General features: G+C 39.1%; 1 protein-coding gene across 8 annotated transcripts in view; it reads left to right on the forward strand.

Annotated features, from left to right (window-relative positions):
• SPIDR (scaffold protein involved in DNA repair) overlaps positions 1-24908 on the forward strand; it is a 207977-nt gene that overhangs the window by 131924 nt on the left and 51145 nt on the right. For all 8 annotated transcript variants that reach the window (XR_007888598.1, XR_007888597.1, XR_007888599.1 and 5 more), the window contains 2 exons: positions 3837-4047; positions 5886-6139. Coding sequence is in view for 5 of the 8 variants with exons in the window: in XM_051610443.1 (XP_051466403.1) it covers positions 3837-4047; positions 5886-6139 (465 nt within the window). In the remaining 3 variants the exon portion in view is untranslated. The remainder of the gene's footprint in view (positions 1-3836; positions 4048-5885; positions 6140-24908) is intronic.

Here is a 24908-nt window from a genome sequence, read left to right on the forward strand (position 1 = left end):
GTCACAGCTTCTCACTGGCTGAGCCTGTGGATGGGCTGCATGGGGCAGACCACAGTGCAAACCTGACGACTGTTTGGCAGCAGGATTAGACCCTGTCTCAAGCTGAAACTTTGGGTACTTTATTTATATTTTATCTCAAATGGTGATAGACCATGTTTAACAGAGAAGTCAGCAAAGACACCTCCTGTTTATACTCTGGCAGATAGCTGTTTCATCATAGGAGGGAGGAAGAGAAAAAGCAAGCTACATCCTTTGAGAAAGAAGCAAGCTGCTGCTGGAAAAGAAAAAAAATAACATTATTGCCTCATGTTCCTTTAGCATGTGACCAGTTACGGCAATTGCTGATGGTCTGCATACCAGGAAAACAAATGTCCTGTAGTATAAAAAGTTCACAGTCTCTATTTCAGGTCATTACAAACGACCTTTCCTGTGAAGGCAGTTATTAAGGAAGTCAACTACTAATCCAGCATTTAAATATACTTTGCTGAGCAAGAAGAAAATCAGAGACTACAAGGAGGGTTTGGTTTTTTTCTAAGTCTTTAGTGAACTTTCTGTTGTCTCTGTGTGATTTGCTGAATGACACCTTGTGTCTGTTCCAGCTGCAGATTTTCTAGAGCCACAAGGAGCCCTACTCTGTAGGAAACAGAGTACACTCTGTAGTATCATCTTAACAGATAAAGTGTAAAATGGGCATTTCAAGTCTTCTGTGACCTCTTCTGAATTTCTTCTCTTTCATCTGTTTTATTATATTGAAAAGCTTATTTTCAAAGAATGAGAGACATTTCTTGGGGAAATTATTTTGTTTCTGCTACTGTTCCAGCTTGATAAGCTCTTTTTGCCCTAGCCTTTATCTTTCAAGCAGACAAAAATAATTAAGGCATGCACGTATTTTCTGACATGGTTGCCTTGTTGCAAAGAGAACAGTATGTGCAATATACAGTGGCGGTGCAGAGTTTTCTGCCATGATGATGAGCAAAACTCCCATCCTTCAGAGTTTGTTTGAGCAGAGCAATACAAGGAAGAATTTCTGGAAAGAACAGTTTTCATTCAATTAATTCATATTATATTAATAACTCTATTCTTAATATTGAGTAATATTTATTAAAAACATGGGAATAATAGAAAATATCTTCATTGTATATTATGTAGAGAATATACATTATTTTATATATATTTGTATGTATATATACATATAAAATATTTCCATTTAGTCAACCACATGTACACAAAATAGTGAGTTTATTACAGACTTTTTTCTAATTTATTTAATTTCAGTTGGTTATTACTTCTTTTTATTGCTGCTCCTTTTCGTTTCCTATTGGGAGGAATCTGTCCATTGACAAATAGGGAAGATTTAAGTAGACTATTGTGTTTATTCCTGTGACCTAGCTGAAGAGTTACTGCTAAGACTGGTGACACCTATGCAAGTCAAGTCTAAAATAAATTACTAGTTACAAAAGTGTTTTTAGTGAACTAATTTTAGGTGAGGAGGCTTCTCCTGAAAGTGTATGTATGTCCCTTTTCATTAATTTATGCATTACCCATGTAATGATGTGATTAAAAGTGAACCAAGAAAGCTCTTGGTGGTTATAAAAGTACTCGAGGCATGGAATGCATAGGCATAAGCAAAACCGTGGTACACATAATTTGGGTATTAGTAAAACCTACCTGCCTTTAAAAAAAAGCTGATCACATATCTGCACAGGAAAATAAAAATAAAACCATAAACCTCAGAGTTCCTGCGAATTATTTGCTACTGACGTCAGTATTTTTTTAGAGAATGAGATGATTTAGATCAAGCAAACATTATTCTGACATTAGTGATGTCACAGTCTCGTGTTCAGAGAGATTTCCTGTTTACTTTGGGTCTCAACACAGACGTCTCAAGAAAATAGGTGCTAAAATTTTTGTTCCACATCTGCATATAAAGACAACTCAAACTGTTCTGAGATCTCTAGAAGATCTGTAGCCTCCGTCAGATCTGTTCTTTAGAAAAAAGGGGTTAGTGACACTTTAAAAATCGTGTAAGATCAGAGATGTCTTTATTTGCTGACCAAGCTAATTCCTCAGTTTTAAATCCTGTAATGCAGAAAACTATCAGTCAATGTCAGTTTGGCAGCCTGGTGAGCCACTGTCATGCTCCTTTTAACTAGGACCTTTGTTTCAGAGATATTCACCCGAAGTCAAGAGACTGAGTGTCCCTTAGGGATGGGCTCACTTAGATCTGAAGAGTTTACAGATGGCAGTACAGCATTGTGGTGAAGTTCTGTACTTAGTTTTATGCTGTAACTTCTCATGAATTTTCTATTACAATCATAACTTCCATGAACATTCACAGATAGAAGCATCTTTCCTACATTTTGTGTATATAATTCATAGTTTTAAGTTGCAAGCTTAGTTTTAAATGTATGCTTTTTTCTAAAAGCCAGAGATCATCTTCCTGTTGCATTGTTTTCCTAATTACAAGAAACCTGGGGATTATTTTTAATAACTTGCTGCAACTCTTCCTATTCTTTTGAACATATGTATGCATTGATTTCCATTTAGCTATCAGCTCTGTAGAGATTGAAGGAATCTGTTAGAAAACAAGACCATGGTCAAGATCTTGTATGGAGCAAGATCAGAAAGAAGTATTATGGACTGAGATCAGAAAGAAGTATTTTTGAGTGGGGTTTGTTTTGGTTTTGTTTGTTTTTTTTAACTTTGTGTGGTTGCATTTTAAGAAATAATGTCATAGATTTGAAAACTTGCTTCATCTCCATAATGTGACTGTTGAGCATTCTGGAGACAGAAGTCCTGAGTTTACTTCTGAACCCAGGTCAGCTCAGCTTTGCTGCTAAGGCAGGAGGCGTTGTTTTAGTCACAAGTGATATAAATCTAATAGTAGAAAAACACAGCCTGCAATAAAGTCACTAAGTGAATTTCATTTCTGTTTTGATGGTCTCTAGAAAAATGAGATTACTGATTGTTTTGTTAGCTGACTTAATTAGGTCTGTATCCTGTTAGTATAAAAAGTGTATTTCTAAATGTATGATTCTGATACTAGCACATAAAAAATCCCAACACTTTGACATGCTTTCGTATTAAATTATTGTGTATTTAGAGATTCTGCAACCACTACCTTAACCTGCTAGTCAAGAAATTGCCGCATGCAAAACTGGGAATTTACATTGTCACTAGCAACTAAAACTGGGTCTTGGAGAGCACATTTGTGACAGCAGCAAACACACAGGGAAAATTATATGTGGTGTATGGTAGGAAAAGCATAAGATTCTGCTTTAGAAAAAGAGAGACAGAAGGAGCAGCATGCTGCTGGCTGCAGTGAGAATGAATTCAGGTCCCTGGGAAGCATTCACCAGAGAGGCATGTCCTCATGTGCATGGGCCAGGCTGGGTCTAGAAGAGCCAACACTCTGCAGTAATGAAAAACATGATTAATAATCTTTTGCTCATGGCTTTTACCTCAGTAACTGTATGGAGGGGTTCCTGGCACCCTTGGTTCTGTGCTGACAACATGGTGACACCAAGTAGAACTTGCATGAAGCCAGATGGGGTTGACAGGGCTCATCAGCTCAGTTGGCTTCCAGGTGTAAATTGTCCCCGGAGACAGTGGAGCTCCACTCACCCAGGGCTATTCCTGAGCTAATAGGGCTGGTCCAAGCTGAAGGTATCTGTGGGGTGGTTTATTTGCAATTTTGATGCCACACGTTTGAGTGTTCTAGTGGTGATGATAGAAAAAAGAGGAGAGAAATACAACACGACACGCTTTTTAAAATGGGGCTTATTGATAGTTTAACTTGTCCTGGATTTGCTGCTCTTAAATTATTTTTTTTCCAGGCAAAAACTGATTCTCAAAAATGAAGATGTTCCTGTTATCATGAATACATATTTTAGTCAGAAGGTGCCACTGACGGAACTTTCAGAAGCAAGAGAGAAGACGTACGGTCTTACAAAGATGCTTATTAGGAAGAATATTATATCTTTGGCACAGACCTTCAGACTAGACGACCTTGATGATGAGTTATGCCAGGAATCTTCAGATTATCAGGTAAGGTCCGTTTGGTTCACAGTTTAGCACTTGGTAAGAAGTTGGTGAGCAGATGTTTGAAAATCATAACAAAACCAAAAATTCTAAATTACCAATCTGTTCAGTCTCCCCTTTCATTTAGCCAAGGCTGAATGCTATGCAGTGTTTATTTTAATATTTTCTTAGCGGAGGCTTTTGGCCCATCCAGATGCTGGACTGCTGTGAAGTTATTTTGCTGAAGTCTCACTACTGTGTTAAATAGTAATTCTAGCTTGGTTTTTCATTGAATTTTCTCTTATTCTTTATAGCTGAGTAGCTAAGCTTTATTTGAAAGAAAATCTGGTTTCTGCTAACTCACTCAAGATACTATTTTAAATAAACATTCCTTTTTCCCAGTCCTAATTCTTAACTCATTTCCTAGTCAATCCTATCCTTTCTTAAAGCATCGATTGGTAACACCACACCCCTTTGCCACCCATTCAATTTATTCTCTTTCGTATTTTGACCTTGGTTGTATTAAAATGAGTACTGACTGTGCATGTCTCTAGCTGTGGTTGTACACGCTGAGGTATTTGAATGGATCTGGTTTTCTGATAGTCTCGGTCTGCACTTTCTGAAAGTAAGGCTCTTGTAAAGGCTTTATGTTGGCCAGACAAAATTACTCTTAATGCTTAATATTTGAGAATTTTGGCCCTAAATGTTTGATGAACAAAACTGAGTGTCAAATTTTGTATTTGCTTTATCTGATTCCCATTATAGGCTTGGGAATGAAAAAGTTACATAAATACTAATCTCCTTTCTTGCTTCAACTCTACCTCATAAAAAGCTTCTACTGTGGTATTCAAAAACCAGAACAATTTATTTGTTCCTCTCATGGTTCCTAACAAACAAAACAACTTCATTTAAAACTCAGTAGACAAGTTTTATTGTATCTGCTTTGTAGACAAAGGATAGTGTTGTACAACAATTCTCTTTTAACTACTGCAAATTTTCCTTCTCTGCTGGTGGATAATACTTATGGCATAGCCTGTAATAGTCTGAAAAACTTTCTTGACACCCAGTTTTTTATAAAGACAGGTTTCATGAAAATAGAATTTTCACTTCTGCTGGGAAGAAGCATACATGGAGACCATGTTAATTCATATTTGTATAGAATTTCTACTAAAAGAGATTTCTTTTGTAATTGAAAATAATAAAACCGCTAATTTAGATTAAGGCAAAATGTAGTGTAATTTTTAAATGCAATTTATTTATAAAGTTTGCAAGATTTTATTCATAAAACGTATTTTTGAAGTATTGAAAGAATAAATTAGGTTTATACTTTTAAAGTTTTATACTTTTCATTAATCATCCAATTATTTTTCATTGAAACATTTTACATTTAAATGTGTAAGTCTGAGGAGTAACTTACTATTCTATAAAACTAGACACCTAAGTTAATCTGAAAGCCCAGAAACATTTGATACGGATTTCCTCCTTTTTTAGAAGAGGAAGGAAGAAAGGAAGGAAAGAACATCAAAGAAGTGAAAATGAAACTCAATTCAAGGGCAAGAATCATAAATACTAATATAAATTCTGTTTTCCTGCTAGTGTCACCCTCATATCTCATGGGTTGAGTTGGCTCAGTCCAGAGCAGTAGTTACACACTGAAGAGCACTGTGTTCTCAACTCTCTTGAGTGGTGGTTAAAAATCCATGATAAATACTGGCCATTAGTCTGTACGTTAGTTTAGGTGCAGTAAGTATTTTGAAAGTAATGTTGCTCTTCTTGCAGTGATTTTTCATGCTGACATTTTACTCTTTAGCACTACATTGTTTTGAGGTCTCGTGAAATGCTTCTATTAATGTGTTTTCCCTCAGCAGGTGGCTTGTGCTCCACAAATCCAGGACAGCCGTGATCTGAGAGAGCGTCCCTCAGCACAGAGTGCTGTTAATGATTCTCTGCTTGAAATGGTGGAAAGCCAAGGATCAGTGGGATGGAGAGAAGTGCAGGTACGAGTGGTTATCCAAAGGGTGTACTGTTTGCCTGCAAAAGAAGGGTACAGAAGCCACGTTCAAGGAAACAAGCCTCTTTGTGCAACACCCATCGTAAGTCCAGATCCACCAAATGTTAGGTGAGTAATAAGAGAATGAGAGTTTTCCTGTTGAGGCTGTGATATATGAGGAACTGAAGGGCATGGAGTTTGAAAATGTCATTCTTAGTTGTCAGCTTGCAGGGAATAAGCACACTCAGCAAGGCACAGGGCTCTTGATGGAATTAGAGTAGTTTTTGATAGGTATAGTCTGACATGGTGTCCCAGACAGGGCAAGAGAGCAGACAATGTGTATATGCACAAAATAAGATTTACTGCAAACAGCACTGGGGTCTTAACAATTGAACTAAAAAGGGATAGGTCGGATTGTATGAGTGTTGGGATATTGGGGTAGCAGTACTGGATGTTAAAGCATTAAATCAAAGAGGTATCTTAGCAATAAAATGTACAACTAATAGTAAGTTAGTTGGCAGAGGTTAACCATTTGAATGCTAGTAACTTACTTATTAGTAGGTCTTATACTAGATCTAAAACAATGATTAAAATAATACCTAGGCAAGGGGATAATACAATAATTGTAATTATCTAAAAGAATCTTAAGGTCTTAAAGTTCTAGAACTTAACAGTGAAAGATTTCTTAATATTTAAAGCTGGCTAATGACATATAGGGAGTTGATATCTCTCACCCTTTTATGGCTACGTCTGCATGTTTCTCAACCTCTGAGGAGTAATCACTTGACTAGGCATCCCTGCTGGAGAGGTGAAGGTCCAGCACATCTCCTGGGGAAAGTGAATGGGAGACTCCTTGATGAAAGATGGGACCAGGCTTTTATAGAATAAAGTGATTGGCTTCTGTCACTTAACTGCTTAGCCATACCTTCAAAATCTCTTATTGGAGAACAGAAGGGAAAAAATTGAAAAAGCCAAGAAGGCCCTTTTTTTTTCACCAAGCAAACTCTTTTCTTTTTCTATTCATTCTTATTTTGTCTCTGTTTTGGACATAGTTGTGGCTGGGCTGGGATCTGTGTTCCTCAACACAAGAGAGCAGCTGGCATTACAGACATTAGCTTGGCCTTCTGTTTGTACCTTCAAGGCTGTTACGAGTTCAGATCTTGGTAGGCCCTTTCCTTTCCCATGGGAGTCCTTCCACTCCAGCCTAGGGACTATAAAACTGAGAGACAGAGAGCAATTGAATCACAAAGGGAAACTGAGGCAGGCACACTGAGATGGAGCATCCTGCTACACATGAAAGTAGTCCTGCCCAGAGGAGGGGAGGATCTATCTGTAGTTCATGTCATCAACCAGTAACAGGAAGATTGAAAACAAATTAATGGGAAGTTAATTTAAAACCAATTATGATGATTGACTTTTAATTCTGTTCCTTGAGTTTCACAGAACAACTGTTACTTCCCATTTACCTGTTTCAGTCTCCAGTATGGTCTGCTAGTAACTTATGTTCATAGGTCTTTTGAAACAAAAGAGAAATACATAGAGAAATGGAAAAATGAAAGGCTTTTCTAAAATGGGAATTGTGAACAGATGCTATTAGAGAATCATATGAGTATGCATATAAACTTACATTGTGAAGCCACTGGAAAAAAGCTCCTGTTGACTTCTGGAAATCTGGAGGTCACAGCAGTTCAGCTTCTCTGCAGTAAAAAGTGATCCGGTGTCAAAACATTAACAACAACACTGAAATCTTATGTGCAAAACCCATGGCGCATACAGCTTTAGACCAGAGGTTTTAGCCTATTCTTTTTTTTTCAGTCTTTACATCCTAGCACTGGTCTGCTTTAGGTGTAGGGAATCAAGAATGGGATATGCCAGAGACCATTTTTCCCTTCTTATCAGTACTGAACTGTTGAATCCTTTCTTTCCTCCTCCTTTTCTAATCCTCAAGGTTTGAGACCAAAGACTGATTTCAAAGTCTTTCTCAGCAACTCTGCATCTGAGATCACTGTGTCCACTACGGAATTTCCTTCTTTTGGTTTTGCACTAACTTGTGGTTCATGCTGGCTTTAAATTTTAAAATTTATTTTCACTCAGGAAGCTTATTAACGTGAATTACAGTGACAGAGCTTCTGAGCTCAGCCTTTCAGGACATTAGGAGATCTATCTTCCTGCAGAATTTAGGACCTGAATGGAGATGTGTAATTACTTAAAAAGGTCCTGTTCAGAAGTCTCCAGATGTAATTTGAAATAAACTTTGAAGGGATTCTTCAAAGGTTTGAATCTGAGTTCCTCTAAGCCACCCTGCTGGTAGTAGCATGCTCACAGGTCCTTTTTCCTGAACTTTTAAAATACTGGAATTCTCCCAATTCTTGCTACCTTGTAAGCCACTGGATAACTTACAGCACTCAATGATCAATAAAATTCCTCCTGGAGGAATTTAGGAAGACTGCTCTTTCCTAAAATGTAAGCTAGGTCATCACCCACATGAAAGTAATTATCAACAGCCTTGTCCCCAGTACTTTTTAAAAACTCCTTTGCACCTATTAATTATATTGACCTTAACTTGCATTATTTTTTAAAAGTAATAATACATCTTGTTTTGTGAAGTCATTCCTTTATATTTAATTCATTCTTGCTATCATTTATTTTTTTAAGTGAGAGGAAAAGTACTTTACCAGCACCACATCAATATATGATTTTGAGGACAGTATTTCTCCATGTAGATCTTCTTTGAGGGCTACATTTGATCAAAAGTCAGGGCAGCTGAGAGTTTGTTTTTCAAGCTGATTTTTAACAACATCAATTCAAGCAGCATGCAAATTAGAATATAATCTCCATGTTTCCTTTCCAGCTTTTAACCAAAAGTGTACTTAACTGCCAATCACACAATTTGAGGTAGGTAGGTAGTTAACCTACCTGAGCCCACACCCTTTACAGGAATGGGATGAAAGAAAACAGATTGTACTTCTTATATGAAACTTGAAACAGAAATAAAAAAATGAGAATTTTTTGCTTCTGAGTACATGCTGTAGCTGGGTATTCTCACGTGCAGTAGTTAAAGTGGCCTCTTGTAAGTTCCTAAAATTTTATACATGTCGCAGCTCAGAAAAGAGCTTGATTGTTCTCAGTCACAGCTACCAGACTGTCTTTTGGATCTTGAAGAGAAAAATCAACCCGTTTTCACAAAGAAGAGAACGAACATTTCTTTTAAAGACTGAGGAATGGAAAACACCTCCTACCGCTTTGTCAGCTGCTATTTCCATGGCTGATAAGCATCCACATGAGACTTTTCTCTATCAAAAATGTCTGTGTCTGTCACCTGATAGTGAGCAAAAGGGTCCAACGCCCTCTGGCAGTCCTTTGAACCAACTAATGGCTCATTCTTTTGTAATTAAAAAAAAAACACCACTCTTTTTTACTGTGTAAACTTCTTTTTGTAAAGTAAAACTGCCACAAAAGCAACCTTTGTCTTTTATGAGGAAGATGAGTTTGATAATTCCTTGTTTTGTAAAAATAAAAAAGTTTCTAATTGGATATCGAGGTAGTTAATTGATCTGTATTTAATACAGGCTGTTCTATTGCATCTTTCTTTGTAGCACTGCACAGTATCCTAAGTGTTGTTGCCACAGGGAAGCATAAAAAACACAGTAAGATGAAAATAGGCGTGAATTTAAATGTGGAGTGGGTGAACTGATGCATTTTTTTCAAGGCATCCAGTTTCTAGAAAGAGACTGGCAAACTGTGAGAGAAACTGCTATTTTGATTGTAAGGAAATAGACTCATTTAATTGGCTAAGACTAACAAGGGTAAAGCATAGAAATTACAGGAGTACCTATATGCATCTAGCTTTTGTTCTTCATAATTACACATACATAGAATACAGCCTTTTAATGATAGACAGATGCATCTGATGGGTTTAAGTCTGTTTAGCTGGAATATCTAAAGCATTTTCTGAGGACTCTGAGAAGTTCTCCAGGTTCTATTTTGCATAAATTGGTCCCACATTCCCTGCATTACTGTTGAATCACTTGCCTTCCCTATCCCCCCACCCCAAAATTAAGTGCTCTAGTGGAGCACTTGGAGTTTTCGTGGTGAAGGATTTTCATAGGGGGAAAAAAAAAGAGAATATGACTCGCTGTGACTGTCTGCCCATTTCCAGCATTCCTGGCATACTTTTTGCTGCCTTTTCCCCTCTGATGAGACAGATACTTTTGCTAATGACACAACACATGTTTGTCTAAACCATTTTATTTTGACTCTTTTTGAAAAAGCCCTGGCTTACACATACAAGGATCCCAAAGAGACTCCTGTCAACCTGAGGAGCTTGCTGGCGCTGAGGTGTCTGACTCACTGCGTCGGCCTTGTACTTTGTGTTCCTGGGATAAAGCAGTGTATAATTTGGATTTTGCTCTTGCCAGTATCTGTTTGTTTTGAGCAGACCACGTGAGATCAGTAAAAAATAGAGCTGGTCAGTTTTATGCCTTAAAGGACAGGGCTGGTGGTGGGGTAGTTGAAGAAACTAAAATAGATGCATTTTTAGGACTATTAGGCAGTTAAACTGGTCAGAGCACTCAAAGGATTTCAGTGAGGAGGCTGGACAGAAAAGGGTGTTGTCTGTTAAGAAGGAAAAACTAACCACTGCTAGTAAAAAACAATGCTAGCTATAGCTGTGAATCCACATTTTAGAATCTTTGTGAGTGACTAAAGACATTTTCCACTCACTTCTCTTGGCATATGTTTTGACCTACTTCTCACCTGAATGTTAGGACTCTAGCCTGCTATGAATTTCTCTTCCAAGAAGAAAAGAAAGACGGTACATTTACTTTAGAAATTAATGTCTTCTGTGCAGTAGTAATGAACAGTTATTTTGGTTTACTCTTTATTTTGTTTTCAGTTTGCCAGATCATAGAGAAATGGAAAGGCCTGCTACCATGCAAGCAGGACCCTTGGGAGCGAAATATTTAGAATAGCCAAGGATTTGAGTGGCTGGAAGGAACAGAAGTGTGGGGAAAGTCACATTTCTCTTTATGAGCAGGCCCCCAGAAACATTATAGTCATTTGCTGGGATTAATTATACTCTAGCAAGTTGTTAAAAGTTTCTGAGTAGTCTGTTCCTACACAATTCTGTGTAAAATGATTTTATTGGCAAGTGGTAATCTTGCAAAACTAATTCATTTCAAAGTTAGATTTCCTTTTTTCCTCTTTTTCTTCAACTAATGATCTTTGCTGTTTATCTTAACACAAATCTAGTCAATGGGTTAACCTGTCTGGCAGCATGCACAACTGAAAGCTGAGTGTCAAGTGCTGCAACTAGCATTCCAAGTAGGTGAACTAATACATTGAAAAGTCACCCTTCTGGTATGGAAAAACTAACTTAAATTTTATAAAGCATATTGAAATAAACAAAACAAAACAAAAAAAACCCCAACAAAACCCTGGAGGTCTTCTCATTTGAAAAGAACACAGATTGGAATGGACTGTAGTGAAAGATCCATGTTCACAGATGCTAACATCTGTCAGAATGTTTTTTGTGGCTGACTTAAATCTGTTTACAGCATTCCATTTGTGTTTTTTTGTTGTTTTTTTTTTTCAGCAAAACATTTTAAATGGAATGGTCATAAATGCAAGTTTTTAAATATTACATTATGTTTCTGGGATGTGATTTTTCAAGTGGGAAATAAACAGGAAATAGGTAACTGAAGTGCAGTAGAGAGTACTCCATAAGCTAGAAGCTTTCTCTGATTTCCCCTTTACAGATCCTTCTCAGAAGCAAAGATACATGCTTTTAATATTCTTGCAAAGTAGTCTAATTGCTGCTTGACAGACTTGTAATAGTTCTCTTAACAGCTGTGGTTCAAAGTCTAGTAACCTGTTTCTGCTTTGAAGTCTCCCTCTTTTTTTCTTTTTTCTTTTTTTTTTTTTATTCACCGTTAAGACTCCCTGACACTTGCCTCCACCCTGCTCCATTTGTTGCTTTCAAACTGGAGCCACCAACACAGAGAGTAAGGACACAAGACTGTTGGAAAAACAGCTTTGGTATTACATTGTCCAGCTGAGACTTTAAATTGTATTATATATTTATTTAACACTGTAGCGTCCCTGTGCTATCACCCAGATAACCCTGAAAGTCTGTTTTCCCTGCTGCTGATGCTGCAGATGGATAGATGGAACTTGGGCTTCTTCCAGTGCCACTGTAGTACAACAATTTGTTAATTTGACATTACCGTTTATTTTTCAGTGCTAAATATTTACATAATCTTATTCTGTCCAAGGGCAAGGTGAAAGTACTGTTATCTGATATACTCTGTACAAAGAAAAACAAAGACCCCTCCACATAACACCACCATTTTTTAGCCCTGCATGGGAAACAGGCAATTAAATAATTCTCCATTGTTCTAAAATATGTCAGGGCAGTGATAAAAATTGCTGATACAGAAAACAGTCTTGAGAAGACAGTAGCCAGCATAGACCACAAGTGTGACCGGTATTCGGTCGCTATGGAAAGCAAATGGGCAGGAACTGAAACCAGCTGTCACGTGGCCAACACTACATGTGCAGGCTCCTGTAGACTTCTAGCAAAAAAGGGGGACACTGGTTGCTAGCTTCTGTTTCCTCCATATTCAGGTGCTTAGACTGATCAGTAAAGTGCCCGTATGTTCCCAGAAGGTAGTTACACACACACCACAGCCACCTTCCCACAAGCCTTTTGTTGGTCAAGAAGGAGGAGTAAGTAGCTCTGCTTAGTGATGGTATTCCCCATGACAGAGAAATTGCAGAGATGTGTAAAAAACGTAAAGGGACAGAAAAATGGTATGGAAGCATCATTATGTAGAGTTGTGTATTCACCACCACTTACCTTGTAACCATACCTTTTCACACCTCCCACATCTGATGGTTGCAGACAGGGCATTTTAAAGCTGGTGAAGCTTTATTGCACCTGAACACCTCATTTCCTCCTGCTGTCTGGTTTATGGCTGTATCCACCCAACTGATTATTTTCAAAGGAATATATACATGGGAGAATGGGGAGTGTGATGTGGTCCCCTCATATGTTACCCTATAGTGGAGACCAATCTAGGGAGCAGAAAGTGAACAATTTGAAAAGGAAATTTTCCAGCCCTAGAGCCACAATCAAGGTATGTGCTGTTGTACATTGTCTGGTTGAAACCAGGAATAGTAATTTTCCAGCACCTGTCATTTGTCAAGAATTATTCTAAGATGGCCTACATAAAAGGTATGGAATCTTTCCCTTGGTTTTGACCTTTCTTCCCCTTGAATTTTTGTATCTCTGAAAGTTATGTGGTTGACAGAACTGAGATCAGAAATCCTCCATATGTGTTTTGCACCTCTACCTTTCACTGACTACATGACTTTAGCCCTGACCTGGACAAAGTGTTAAAAGCCATGCTGGAGCTCTCTGAAATGTTTATAAAAGCCAGATTGTGTCTCTGGGATTTGTTTTCCTGCTGCCATTGTACAGAAGGCACTGACCATGAGCAGTGATAAATGCTATAAATGCCTAGATGGACACATGCTGTGCTAACAGTTGGGAAAGAAATTTAACTGCCCAAATATTGCATGTAATTTCTATGCAACTTGGGCATGTAAACACTCTTTGTATGCACAGTCTTAAGTATCTGCATAGATCAGCAGATATGCAAAGAAACATCAGCAGTTTTAATACAATAGCAAGTTTCCAAAAAGGAAGATTCATAGAAATAACATCTTTGTCATCAGCTTTGTAGAACCTTCTGTTTGGATATAACAAATCAATACTCTTTGGAGGGGTATTATGAACATATGTTTTGGAAAGAAGAAGGTCTTTTGTCCCAAAGAGTATAGAGTCAGGAATACACTGTTCTATGTGATTTTAAAATTATGGGCACACTCTAGAAATTAAGACAAGACAGACTTTGAAAGGGACAGTATTGCTGGGACATAGGCCTGTAAATTTGTATCTTAAGCTTTTATACACTTTCTTTTATAGAATACAAAAGATTAAGACACAGCAAAGAGGTGCAAGGGTTTCATCTGAATCCTGACTTTGTATGGACACCTGAGAGTAGGGTGAGGGTATTGATTGTCTAGTAGCCTTCCTTGTGTCTGCAGCAGTGGAAGGAATGAGACAAAGATGGAAGTGAAAGCAGCACGCAGGCTCTCCCTGGGTCCTCTGCCCAGGAAGTAGTTGTCCACTGCATTTCAAGTACACATGGATGTCGGTAGCAGGTAGGAGCAAAGTTCCAGTGCAAGATGCTGTCGTGAGTCAGTCACAGAGGCTACCAGCTGTCAGGATGCTTCTGTGACTTCCCCCGCACACAATTTGGAGGGGTTTTTAAATGAAGTCTATACAGTGTTTCTGCTTCCCGTGTGTTTGTGCGGCAGTTTGGCACTTGGAACTCGTGCTGTCACTGCATGATCTCATCTTGTCTTCTCCTGTACAGCATCATCATCCTTACCTAAGCAGATGGCTTTAAGCAAATTATTATAAAAGCATAAAATTATTTCTCAGTAGTTTTCCAACTATTCTAGACCAAAGACAGCCACATACTTAGGAGTGTCTGCTTGGCAGGTGGGCTACGGTCCCTTCCACAGCTGTGTGCAGCTGTGATCCTCATTCTGCACATCCTACAGGAACACCACCAGCCAGGAGATGTTCACTTCTGAGTGAGTGAACAGGGGAACTGCAAGGGACACACCGTTAGTGAGGTGGGATAAGAGATTGCTCAAATCCCAGCTTCACAGAGGTGGGAAGTGTAGTTGGGATCATGGAAGTAGAGTCCCAGTCATGGGAGCATGTGGTAGGTCATGGGAGAAGGAAGTAATGCTTGGGGCTGAGGTCCTCATATGAGGAATACAAGAGGATCATAATGTATTAAAATACCATTTTATATGAGTTACCTTTCTGTCTGCCCATTGATTTCCCTTCAGCCTATGTAGCTTCTGCTATGGATTTCCTCTCTGGGGCAGCAACCTTCCCCACTGTTGAACTCAAATATGATATGGACGTGGCAACTACAGACGGTCTTATCTTTCTCCTATAATGATAGGATTATTCATTTTCCCCTGACTGTGAACAAATGCCAACATTTGTAAATTCTGTTTGACATGGGTGAAAATGTAAAAGGAAATTAATTGGATTGGAACAAGTTATGTCACATCTTCAGTACAGAGCTATAAATTAACTGACCATAATAATATAATATAAATGGGACATGGAATAGTTTGTTAGCAAAAACATTCCGTTTTTGCAAAAGTGTTTTAAATTTATTTCTTTGTATTTAATTGTAAGTATTTCCTATGCAAAGGAGCTGAAAACTTCAAGACCTTTCTTGCTGTAGCCTGGCTGTTTAGTCATGATTAAAAATATCTGTGATAGGAGCTTATCTATACCTTGGTGCTTCTGTGTATCTGAGTCATCATCCATATTCGGACTGCCAAGGTTGGGGGAGAATTGTAGTAATATCCTGAGAAAACAGGCATTTGAAGTGGATGCCTCAAAAGCCAGGAAAATTGGTGGCTCTCAGACTGTTTGCACTTCAACAGTGTAAGTGGGGAGGGACTCTGCTAAGGTTGTGGATTTGTAAGAAATGAGTTGGAAATCAGGTGATATGGATCAAGTGGAAATGGGGGAATGCAAAGCAAAAAGAGGCACCACCTCTAATTTGGAGGTTGTAACGTCAGCAAATCAAGAAATGGAAATGGCTACTATATTTTTAAATGCTTGCAAAACATTGTGCCATGTTGGATAACATCTGTCTGTTTGGTTTAGGAAACTCCTGAGTAGCCAAATAGTTTCTGTTCTAACCTTCATTTGATCTCCGTTAAATAAGTAGAAGCAGGGTTTGAGGGTGACTGACATGGCTGCAGTTGCTGTTTGGGTAGTGCAAATCAGAGGAAATTTTTAAAATAACACATTGGACAAAATGAGAATGAAGAATGATGATACTTGGAAATAAGAGGGTTTTTTTTTTAATGTACTTTTCAGTGTTCCTAAGCTGTTTTGGGTGAAGAACCTGAAATTTCGTCAGCCTCCTGTAAAGGATTTCCTCCATAAAAAAAAAAAAAAAAAAAAAAAAAAAAGGGTATGATTCTTGCTTGTTGGTGGGACTTCAAAAACTGAGGTTTTAAGATACACATTCAGTACTTTGAAATAAAAATAAATCTGAAAATGAACAGTACTGTCACATGCTGCATGCGCTTTTAAAGAAGGGTTCTCTTGTTCCTGTAAGGTGGGCTAATGTTCAGACAGTGCTGGCTTGTGACAATTGTTAGGAACCAGCAAACACAGGACTAGAAGGAACTGTGCTTAGCAGAGCAGAGTGGACAGCAAGCCAGTGTGCCTGGCCTCCCAGCAGAGACCTGAAGGGTTTGACTCTCTCTGAGGTCACCTGCTGAAGAGAAGTGTAGAAGCACACAGTAACAAAGTCACTGTTTTCAGGGCAAAGCTGTTTTAAAATAGCAGATAAAGAGTTCAACAGTCAAAGAATAGCAAAGAAGGTGTATGTGCAGCATGGCTGAATAAAAACTGCTGAGTGTTGTAACACTTCGGTATCCTCATGTTTTGGTCTGAATTTGTAACCTCTTTTCCATTAAATAGTTTGGGGATTTTTCCCCCCCTTTTCTATAAATGTACTGGGTAAATCTGAGCCTTTTTTTCTGCAGTTTTGTTTTATATTTGGCACAATGAAGATATAAAAATCCTGTAGTAAGTTTTGAGAGCTCACAGCACTCCGAGGGATGAAGTGTTGTGTCTCTGCTCCGCGTTTGCCCCTGCATGCATTCTTTATAATAACTGAATTCATAACAGCAGTGCAGCAGAGCCAGTGGTACTGCAGCAGAACACAGTCACACATTGTAGGAGTCGGTCTGTGTTCAGCTCCAGCGTGGACTGACATTTCTATGCCCATAGGTCAGTCTCTTGGTTAACAGATGCTTCCTTCCTCTATCCAAGCCGTCACTAGAAGCCCAGGGCTCCGGGTTGCGGGAGGATTCGCTGGGCGAGGCGGGGTGGCCACGTGGTTTGTCTCTCCCCCTGCGTCCCCCATGTTCAGAGTGTCTCTGCACACGCTGTTCGGTAAACAAACTTTGGAGAACCAGAGAGAGCTGGTTCAGAGCAGCCAGTTCATTCACACAGACCACTTGGAAAGTGATGCCTTTGCGCAGCCCTGACGTACGGGCTGAGGGAAGTGGAGAAGTTAGTATTTATGTTTTCATTAATGCTTTTTATAGCTGCGAGCCAGCTGTAGCTAGTTAACATTAGCCTAGGACATCTATTAGCGTGCAGACCTCTTACGCAGGATAAAGGGCTTCTGATGGAAACAGAGTTGTTACTCATGGTACTCATGGCTGTGTGTTTACATGAAGGCTGTTTCTGCTGACATAGGATATGTATTAGAACGGCGTGCACCTTTTTCATGAACAAATCTTCCAGGATTCAAGGGGATTTTGTGGAAGAACTTCTAGTGTAGCCAACAATAAAATTTGCATCTTTAAGTGGCTTATTGTTTAAAAGCTATTCTTTTAAAATAATGCTTTGCAGCTATGCAGACACAAAAAGATTTTCTGTTTAGTTTTTACGATGAGTCGGGAATAAGCAGGATTCCTGCAAGTCTTGAACACACCAGTTTGGACTGCTACATTTTTTGCTATGAATGATGTAAGTGGCTGGCAGTAGCACAGGATGAATTGGACCTAAGGGTTTGGCCCAGAGGAATTGATGGCTCAGCTTCCCTTCTCTGGTTTCTCCCAGTTCTTGCTTTTTTCTTTCTTTTTTTCCCCCCTCTTCTTCTGGAATATAGTTAGTCAGAAGGGTATTTTAAAATAAATAACAAAAGCAACTGCAAAACAGTGAATGAGGGAGGCACAAGAGCTTGTTTTTAGAGCTCCAGTGTGACAAGCACCATGTTCTCTGGTATTTGTGTCAATACGACACTTTCCTTTCCAGTTCAGTCCATGTTCCCCAAACAGTTCTAACATCTCTGCTCATCCAGGCAACAGCAGAGGTACCTAAAGAAGAAGTGGGAAATGTTACCTACCTTCTGCTTTGCATTTCTGTAGAAGGTGTGGAGTGATCTTAGTGCTTTCTCACAGCTAATTTAGTAATTTTAATAGTTAAGGCTTTGGAATGGAAAGTTTCAGGACTGGCTTCCCTCTCAGGTTTTTTTTTTTCTAATGAAGGTAGATTGTGCTGAGGACTGTCATTGCTATTCCTCTTCCCAGGTCTTTTGCCTCTACTTGCAATGTTTTACAGAGACTAGAGAAGATTCCTGAGGCATTGTAAAACAATCTCAGCGTGAATTTCCATTCCTCTTACCTTTGTCACAGTCCCACAGATTGTCAGTGATGAACTCTTCAAGTCTAGGGGAATTCAAGAAGTTAATTGTAAAAAGCTTTAGTTTGCCTTGTTAAGCCTCATGAATCCATTGATTTTATCAGCCATCATCCTGTCAGAATTATACCTTTATGGTTTACAAAGAGAAGTTTTATAATGCTATTCTTTTTCATCTGCACAACAGTATCTGTATGTGAAACTGCTGAGTAGCCCCAGATGCCAGTGTCAACTCACATAGTTGAACTATAGTGTTACCAACACAAAAAGTCAGGTTATCTCCCAAAATTGAATCACTTCTAATCTCCTGTTCAGATAAATTTCCTCCACCCATCCATTTAGGTACACCACCCTTAATGATCCACTTGAAAAGAATGTGACAAGCTCTTGAAAGCCCTGTGAGACTGTGGAAACACAGCTCATGAATTATGTGTCTTCAGTGCCTACAGCTGTACCCTTGAAATACAGGTGGGAAAACTTACATCAGCAGTATCTAGACCTACCTAGAGCGGTGTTCTGTGATTTGGCTCCAAATCACCTTTACAGATGCAGGTCAAGGCTTAGTTCATTCCAGTTTCAAAGTCACCTAGTCTTTTGAGAGCCAGAAGAATAGTTTCTTATTCAGGCAAAGTCAAGCTGTGATGTGCTCACATTTTTCCTTTTAATGCAAACCAGTAAAATTGTGCTGGAATGTTTTGCACCATTTGGTAAATCTGCTGGAGGCTTTTGTTCATTGTGATCTGACAGAAAACTTTTTTGTTCATATTTACTATTCCCCTAAATGCTTCATAAGCAGTTTTTATTATGTACATGGAAGTGACCTATGCGGTGTCATCACGTGCTGGCCCTTGGGCTTGTTTTTAATTGACTTTTCTGCCATTTAGGGTCCTTTCTCATTTGTTCCTCATGTTCTTGTGACTGAAACTAAAACCTCTGTGCAAGAACTTAGCTGCAGGAATGTGGAGAATTGGGAAAAGCAGTTTTATCCAACAGAGTTTTCCCACAAAGATGGCTGGAACAATCAGCATTGTGCTTTTAGTTTTGGATATTGTAGACATAGATCGGTGTATTACAGCACCATGTAGCCTAAAAAGCAGTGTCTTTCTCTTCCAAACATCTGGCAGAGATGTTTTTAGTGTTTTTTTCAAACTCCATGCTTCTGTGATATGTAATTTCATACAGCCAGATTTAACATAGCCAGATCTTGACTGGCCAGTCCTTTTCCTGAGTAATTTGTGTGTTGTCTTTAATTTATGGGTCTTGCTACAGTACACAAAGTGTGTTTGGAAGAAAGGAGGCATTTTTAACCCTAGCAGGGCACCTGGTAGCAGCACACATTTTCTTACTCCTCAAATGCTGCAATAGTGTAGGATAGTAAATAATTATGCCCTGCAACCAGGCAAAATATTTTTTACAAAATCTGGCTCAAGTTTTCCCCTGACTTTTAATCCCTTTTTCTGATGGCTTAAGGATGGTCTTTTTCTTGTGTGTTCTGTCCATAGCATCCTAATGAGGCATATGATGTGTGGGAGGCATGGATGGGAGAGATATAGCTGCAATTTCTCTCATCAGGTAGTACTGGGTCGACAGCTACTAATTTATCTAATCTATTAACCATATACCTTACTACTTATGCTGAGTAATTGCCAGAAAATTCCCTTCTCTTGGCTCCTTTGAAAAATAGCTCAATGTGTCTTTTCCTTCTTTGTGTAGATTTTATGTTAGTGTATTTTGGATCTCAGAAATAATCTTGTTGCCTGCTTAAAAAAGTAAGGAGATAGTGTTCTTGGGATACAGATGTACAAATGAAATGGAACACTGAAGAAGAAGGAGCTTTAAGGAGATAGTGGATCAGAAACATTGTTGGAGTGGATGAAAAAGCTATCCATACACACTACAATAGTAATAAAGATAAGAGACAGCAGAAGAAGTTAACACTGATTTATGTAGATTATTTACATGGCCTATTGTTCTCCACCCTATAACCCTCCCCCTGTTTGTTTCATTCTTCCCTTAAAATTTGCTAAAGTATGCAAGCAGTCTAAGCAAGCTTCTGTCTATCTTATATGCCCAGTCTGGTGGGGCATGAACCTGCTTAAGGTTTCTAGATGTTTCTTATGGCAGAATAGTGGAGAAAAAACCCTCTGTTATTATTCATATGATGCCATTTACCAATAACAATTTTTCTGTTTCTATTTGGAAATACTGAGATAATTTAATATTTCAGACTGATATGAATTGATGGTCTCTGCTAAAATATCAGTTACAGAGTCTATAAACCAATTGCCACTTCATGTTGAGCACTGAAAACTATCAAATGGAAACAGTCTTTATATTCCAGTGACTTTTGACAATATCTTAATTACTCTTTTTTTCCTTCCGGTTGTCAGTGACCTTTAACTTCCAGTTTCCTCCAGCAGTCAAGTCCCATTTTTTCAGTCCTCCACTTGTAAAACTCTAAAAACTCAGAGGTTTTGTTTTCAGCAGTACCTCTTCTAGTGTATTTGATACATTCTTGCAACTAGTCCAACTCACAGGTTTTCTTCATCTTGTGAAGAAAGTGTTTGCTGACCGGGCTTTCATAAGTGGAGGAGAAGGGCAGGTAAGATTGGACGAATGTTCCCGTACAGGGCACTTGAGGTCAAGGATGAATGTGAAAAACAGTGTTGAAATCTTGGGAGAAGCTGCAGGCAGTGAGAGTGATGGTCTTCTTGGGCAGCTTTCCATGGGAGTTGGCAGGATGATGATATATGAAAGATGTGATAGGGTTAATTATTTTAATGAGTAAGTGCTCAGCTACGCTTCCAGTCACCAGCTCTTCTGGCTTGTGTCTGTTAAACTATTCAGTAGGGAAGTGGGAAAATAAAGAAGAAATCCAAAGCAAGCTCTTTTTGTTATGAAATTATGACATTTTGGGTTTCAACATATTGAGTTGCCCTGAAAATTCAGAGCCTTCAACCCATGCCCCCAGCTTCCTTCCTCTCCTTCCCCAGCAATGCAGAAAAATGCAGATAATCATAGTTTCCCTCTTTGCTGAAGGCTTACCTGTGTGAAAAATTCATGGGGAGATGCATGCCAAGAATCTGGGTGCTTATTTAAACTTTGTTAATTTCCCACAGTAAAAGGATTTTGTTATGAACATCTGAAGAGATTTTAGTCTAAGGGTTAGTGCCAGAAAGTTGTTCAGCGTGTCCAGTATTTTTCCCATTAAATGCTTCCTAAGTCATCTTCTTCTGCTCTTGGTCTAGGGACTAAGAGTTCTCTATTCATCTTCATAGCAGCAGCACTTGAACTGGGTATCAGACTTCCTGTCAACCCCTTTGCTTCTGAAAGGCAAGAGAGAGGGAGGACCACTGGAGTGTCCTTCTGGAGGAGGCAGGGATGCCGATGCTGTAGGGGAGGGAAATGGCAGGGACGTTTGGGAGGCAGAGACCAGGGTGGTCTCAGGGGACCGTGACCCCATGGGAGGCTGCTGTGCTCAAAGGGGCAGAGACATGCACAGTATGTGCATCGTGCACAGTATTCACAGACAGAGGGTACGAGCCCAGAAAAACATGTGGCTCCTGCTGTTGCTGTATCCCATCCTACCAGTTCTTCATAGTGGCCTCTAGTACGGGTTCAGTAGCTCCTGGCAGCCAAGGGCTCTCTGCATTGCTCATTTGTCCTTTGGCTAGAGTTTGTGAAGCACAGCTCCATCAACAGCTTATCACATGCTCTGCTCTTCTCCCTGAAGCTCTCCAGTAGCACATGCCCTTTCTCCTTTCCCCTACTTTGTGCACTGCTTAATTTGTGAACTGCTATTTCAGAACACCCTACAGTTTGCTTGGCTTCTTATGTATGTAAGTGCATTCCCTTCCCAAAGAACTAGAAATCTATTCTTTTTAAGACCTAACAATTAAGGCGATTACAAAATGGCCAGCAGGAGGATGAATTCAAGTTACATCACTGGGACCATGCAATATCTCAGCATAGACTATCTCAGCTCAAAATGAAGTATTTGCAAGCATGTGTAGTGTCGTTTGTGATCTGGAAGCAACTGCTGCCTGTAGGTATTCTGATACTTTCCATTATGAAGAATTCTTGTGACCTTTTATTTGCAAAGCTGTTTCAACTCCATTGTTTGCTGTACACTTTTGATGTTCAAAGGGGAATGCCCTCAAGGTAGGAAAATGCCTTGTTTTCTTTGGCAACAGCTGCAACTGGCTCTATCATGGAAACAGCTGGGGTTGGAAAGGGAGAAGGGGGAGAGAGATAAGAGGTAGACTTTCCTCCTCCAGCCGAAGAAGTTCATGCAGAAAATATTTCAAGAGGAAACAGGAAGCTAAGTAAAGCTCTTCTCAAACCATCTTCCAGATTAGGGTGTAGACCACTCTGGTCCCCCTACCTCTCTAGGAGCGAGCATCACATGATACTTCCCATGTGTGTGAAGCAGTAGCTTGGGTGGCACTTACCTACAGTCAGACCCAGGGCTGACAGCTTTCCAGTCTCACCCAGCAGTGGGACTCCCATGTCCCACAGCTCAAATGGCAACAGACTGTTCAAGCTATAGAGCCTAATGCAAACAGATGCTCTCTAGCCGTATGTTGAGAAGCACGGGTACAAAATACTCAAAAGAGATATAATACCAGCTTTCCTACACTGCAGAATGTATATACTAAAAACTGAATGTGTCAGCTGTTCATTTCAGAGCACTTAACCTTGCCACCTTCAAATTCCTAAGGCAGGAAGGTTTAGTAAGTTTTATTTACACTTGCATCATAAATTAAAAGAAAAAAAAACGTCAACCAAAAAAAAAGGAAACAAAAAAACATCCAAACCCCAAAAAAACCACCAAACCAACAAAAACAACAAAACCAGGAAAAAATATTTATTAGATAGTGTGGGGTTTAGATCTATGAATGACATATATAAGCTGTGTGCTTATTCTTTCTGGACCCATGTTTTCTTCCCAGAGCAGCATAACCTCTTTCAGTTCTGATTTTTGGATCAGGCTGCTCCTCTTTCAATTTTCTGCTGTTTTGTCAGCCCTGAATTTCTGTTTTCACAGCACAAACCTGAGATTTCTATACTAGTTAGTTTGCAGTCAGTATACTATTTATCCATGGACTTTAAAGTCTTGTCTTTCTCTCTCTTTCCACCTCCTCTCCCCCAAGTTCAGTATTATACAATAGAGGGAGATTAATATTGCTAAATAGTCACTGTTTGTTTGCAGAATTGATGTGGCATGTAAAGCAAATAATTGCACATACAAATAGTACTGGTGCTCACAGCTATTTCTCTTGCATACGCAAATAAGGGATTTACACACTTGTAAGGTCATCTTTTGCTTACATAAATCATCTTATCTTCTCGCACCCTGTGTAGTGTGGTATTCCAAACTTTGTGGGGAACATAAAAAATGTCAAAACTTTATACAAATCATTTTGTCACACGGCATGCAATATATGCCACTTACAGAGCATGTGGAATAGAGCAGTACAGTGATCAGAATTCCATTTGGGATTTTTTATTGCTTTTGACTGTTTCATGTTTAAAGGAGTTTGTTCATTCAGGGTGAATAAAAGTTTTCTCTGAATAAATGAAATGAGCTAGGCTAAGGAGCTGCTTCTCTGGAAGGAACTGAGAGATAAAAAAGAAAGCCAAAAGGTAGCATTGGAGGAGTAAGGAGAGTCAAGGGATATTGGGCAATGTGGGAGCACTTTTTGAGGAGTTGTGCTAGAACTGAAATGCTGCAGCAGTCACTGACACTATTCCAAAAGATGAGAGCAGAATACTCTGTGCAGAGGATAGGCTTGGGATCAGCACATCTCCTCTTTGTCCTGTGTCAAAAAGGTATAGAAGATTCTAGTTCTTGGATCTGATAGAGGAAGGTACATCCTGGAATATCTTAATCTGGGGGGAGTGGAAAAGGGAGGAGGGGAAGGACAATGTGGGAAAGTAAGAGGAGGAGATGAACATGCCTTTTTTTTTTTTTTTTTTTTTTAATTGTGGTTTGAAAGGTGTGCCTGGGATTAATTGATGAGGATTGGGTTAAGTGGTAATTGAGTAACAACTTATTAATCAGATAATAATTAATTCTGACAAGATAATGAGGGAGGGTAGGAGAAACTGTGTTTAAACAAGTGTGGTTTTGGTTGAGAGCAACTCTGCATTACTTCAAAGGGCTGGAGGGAGAGGGCTACTGGACATTGCAATTTTGCTTAGTTTGTCAAAGAATTCTTCAAATCCTGAGTTAGCTGTTTTTTGCAATGAAGATTGACCTGAAATTTGACCTTGCTTCCGTTTTGTCCCTCATCTGCTCTCTCAGAAGTTGTGTGCACCTTTGTTGCTCATGTCTGTGGGTTGCTGGGATTTCCCCACTGTAAAAACACATATCTCTGTGTTATTTTCTTAAATTGATGCAAACCACTGGCCAAGTGTGAGTAATTCTTTATGAGTAACTGAAGAAACCCTCTTTCTAATAAAAGAACATTTTTAAGCTTATATCAGTGTATTATGAGAGAAGGTGAAGGAAAGGTGGAGTGACCACTAAGTCCTTCATCATGTAGGGCTTTTCAGGTCTTGATTACA

Source organism: Apus apus, chromosome 2, assembly GCF_020740795.1.
Source record: "Apus apus isolate bApuApu2 chromosome 2, bApuApu2.pri.cur, whole genome shotgun sequence".
Taxonomy (NCBI): Eukaryota; Metazoa; Chordata; class Aves; order Apodiformes; family Apodidae; genus Apus; species Apus apus.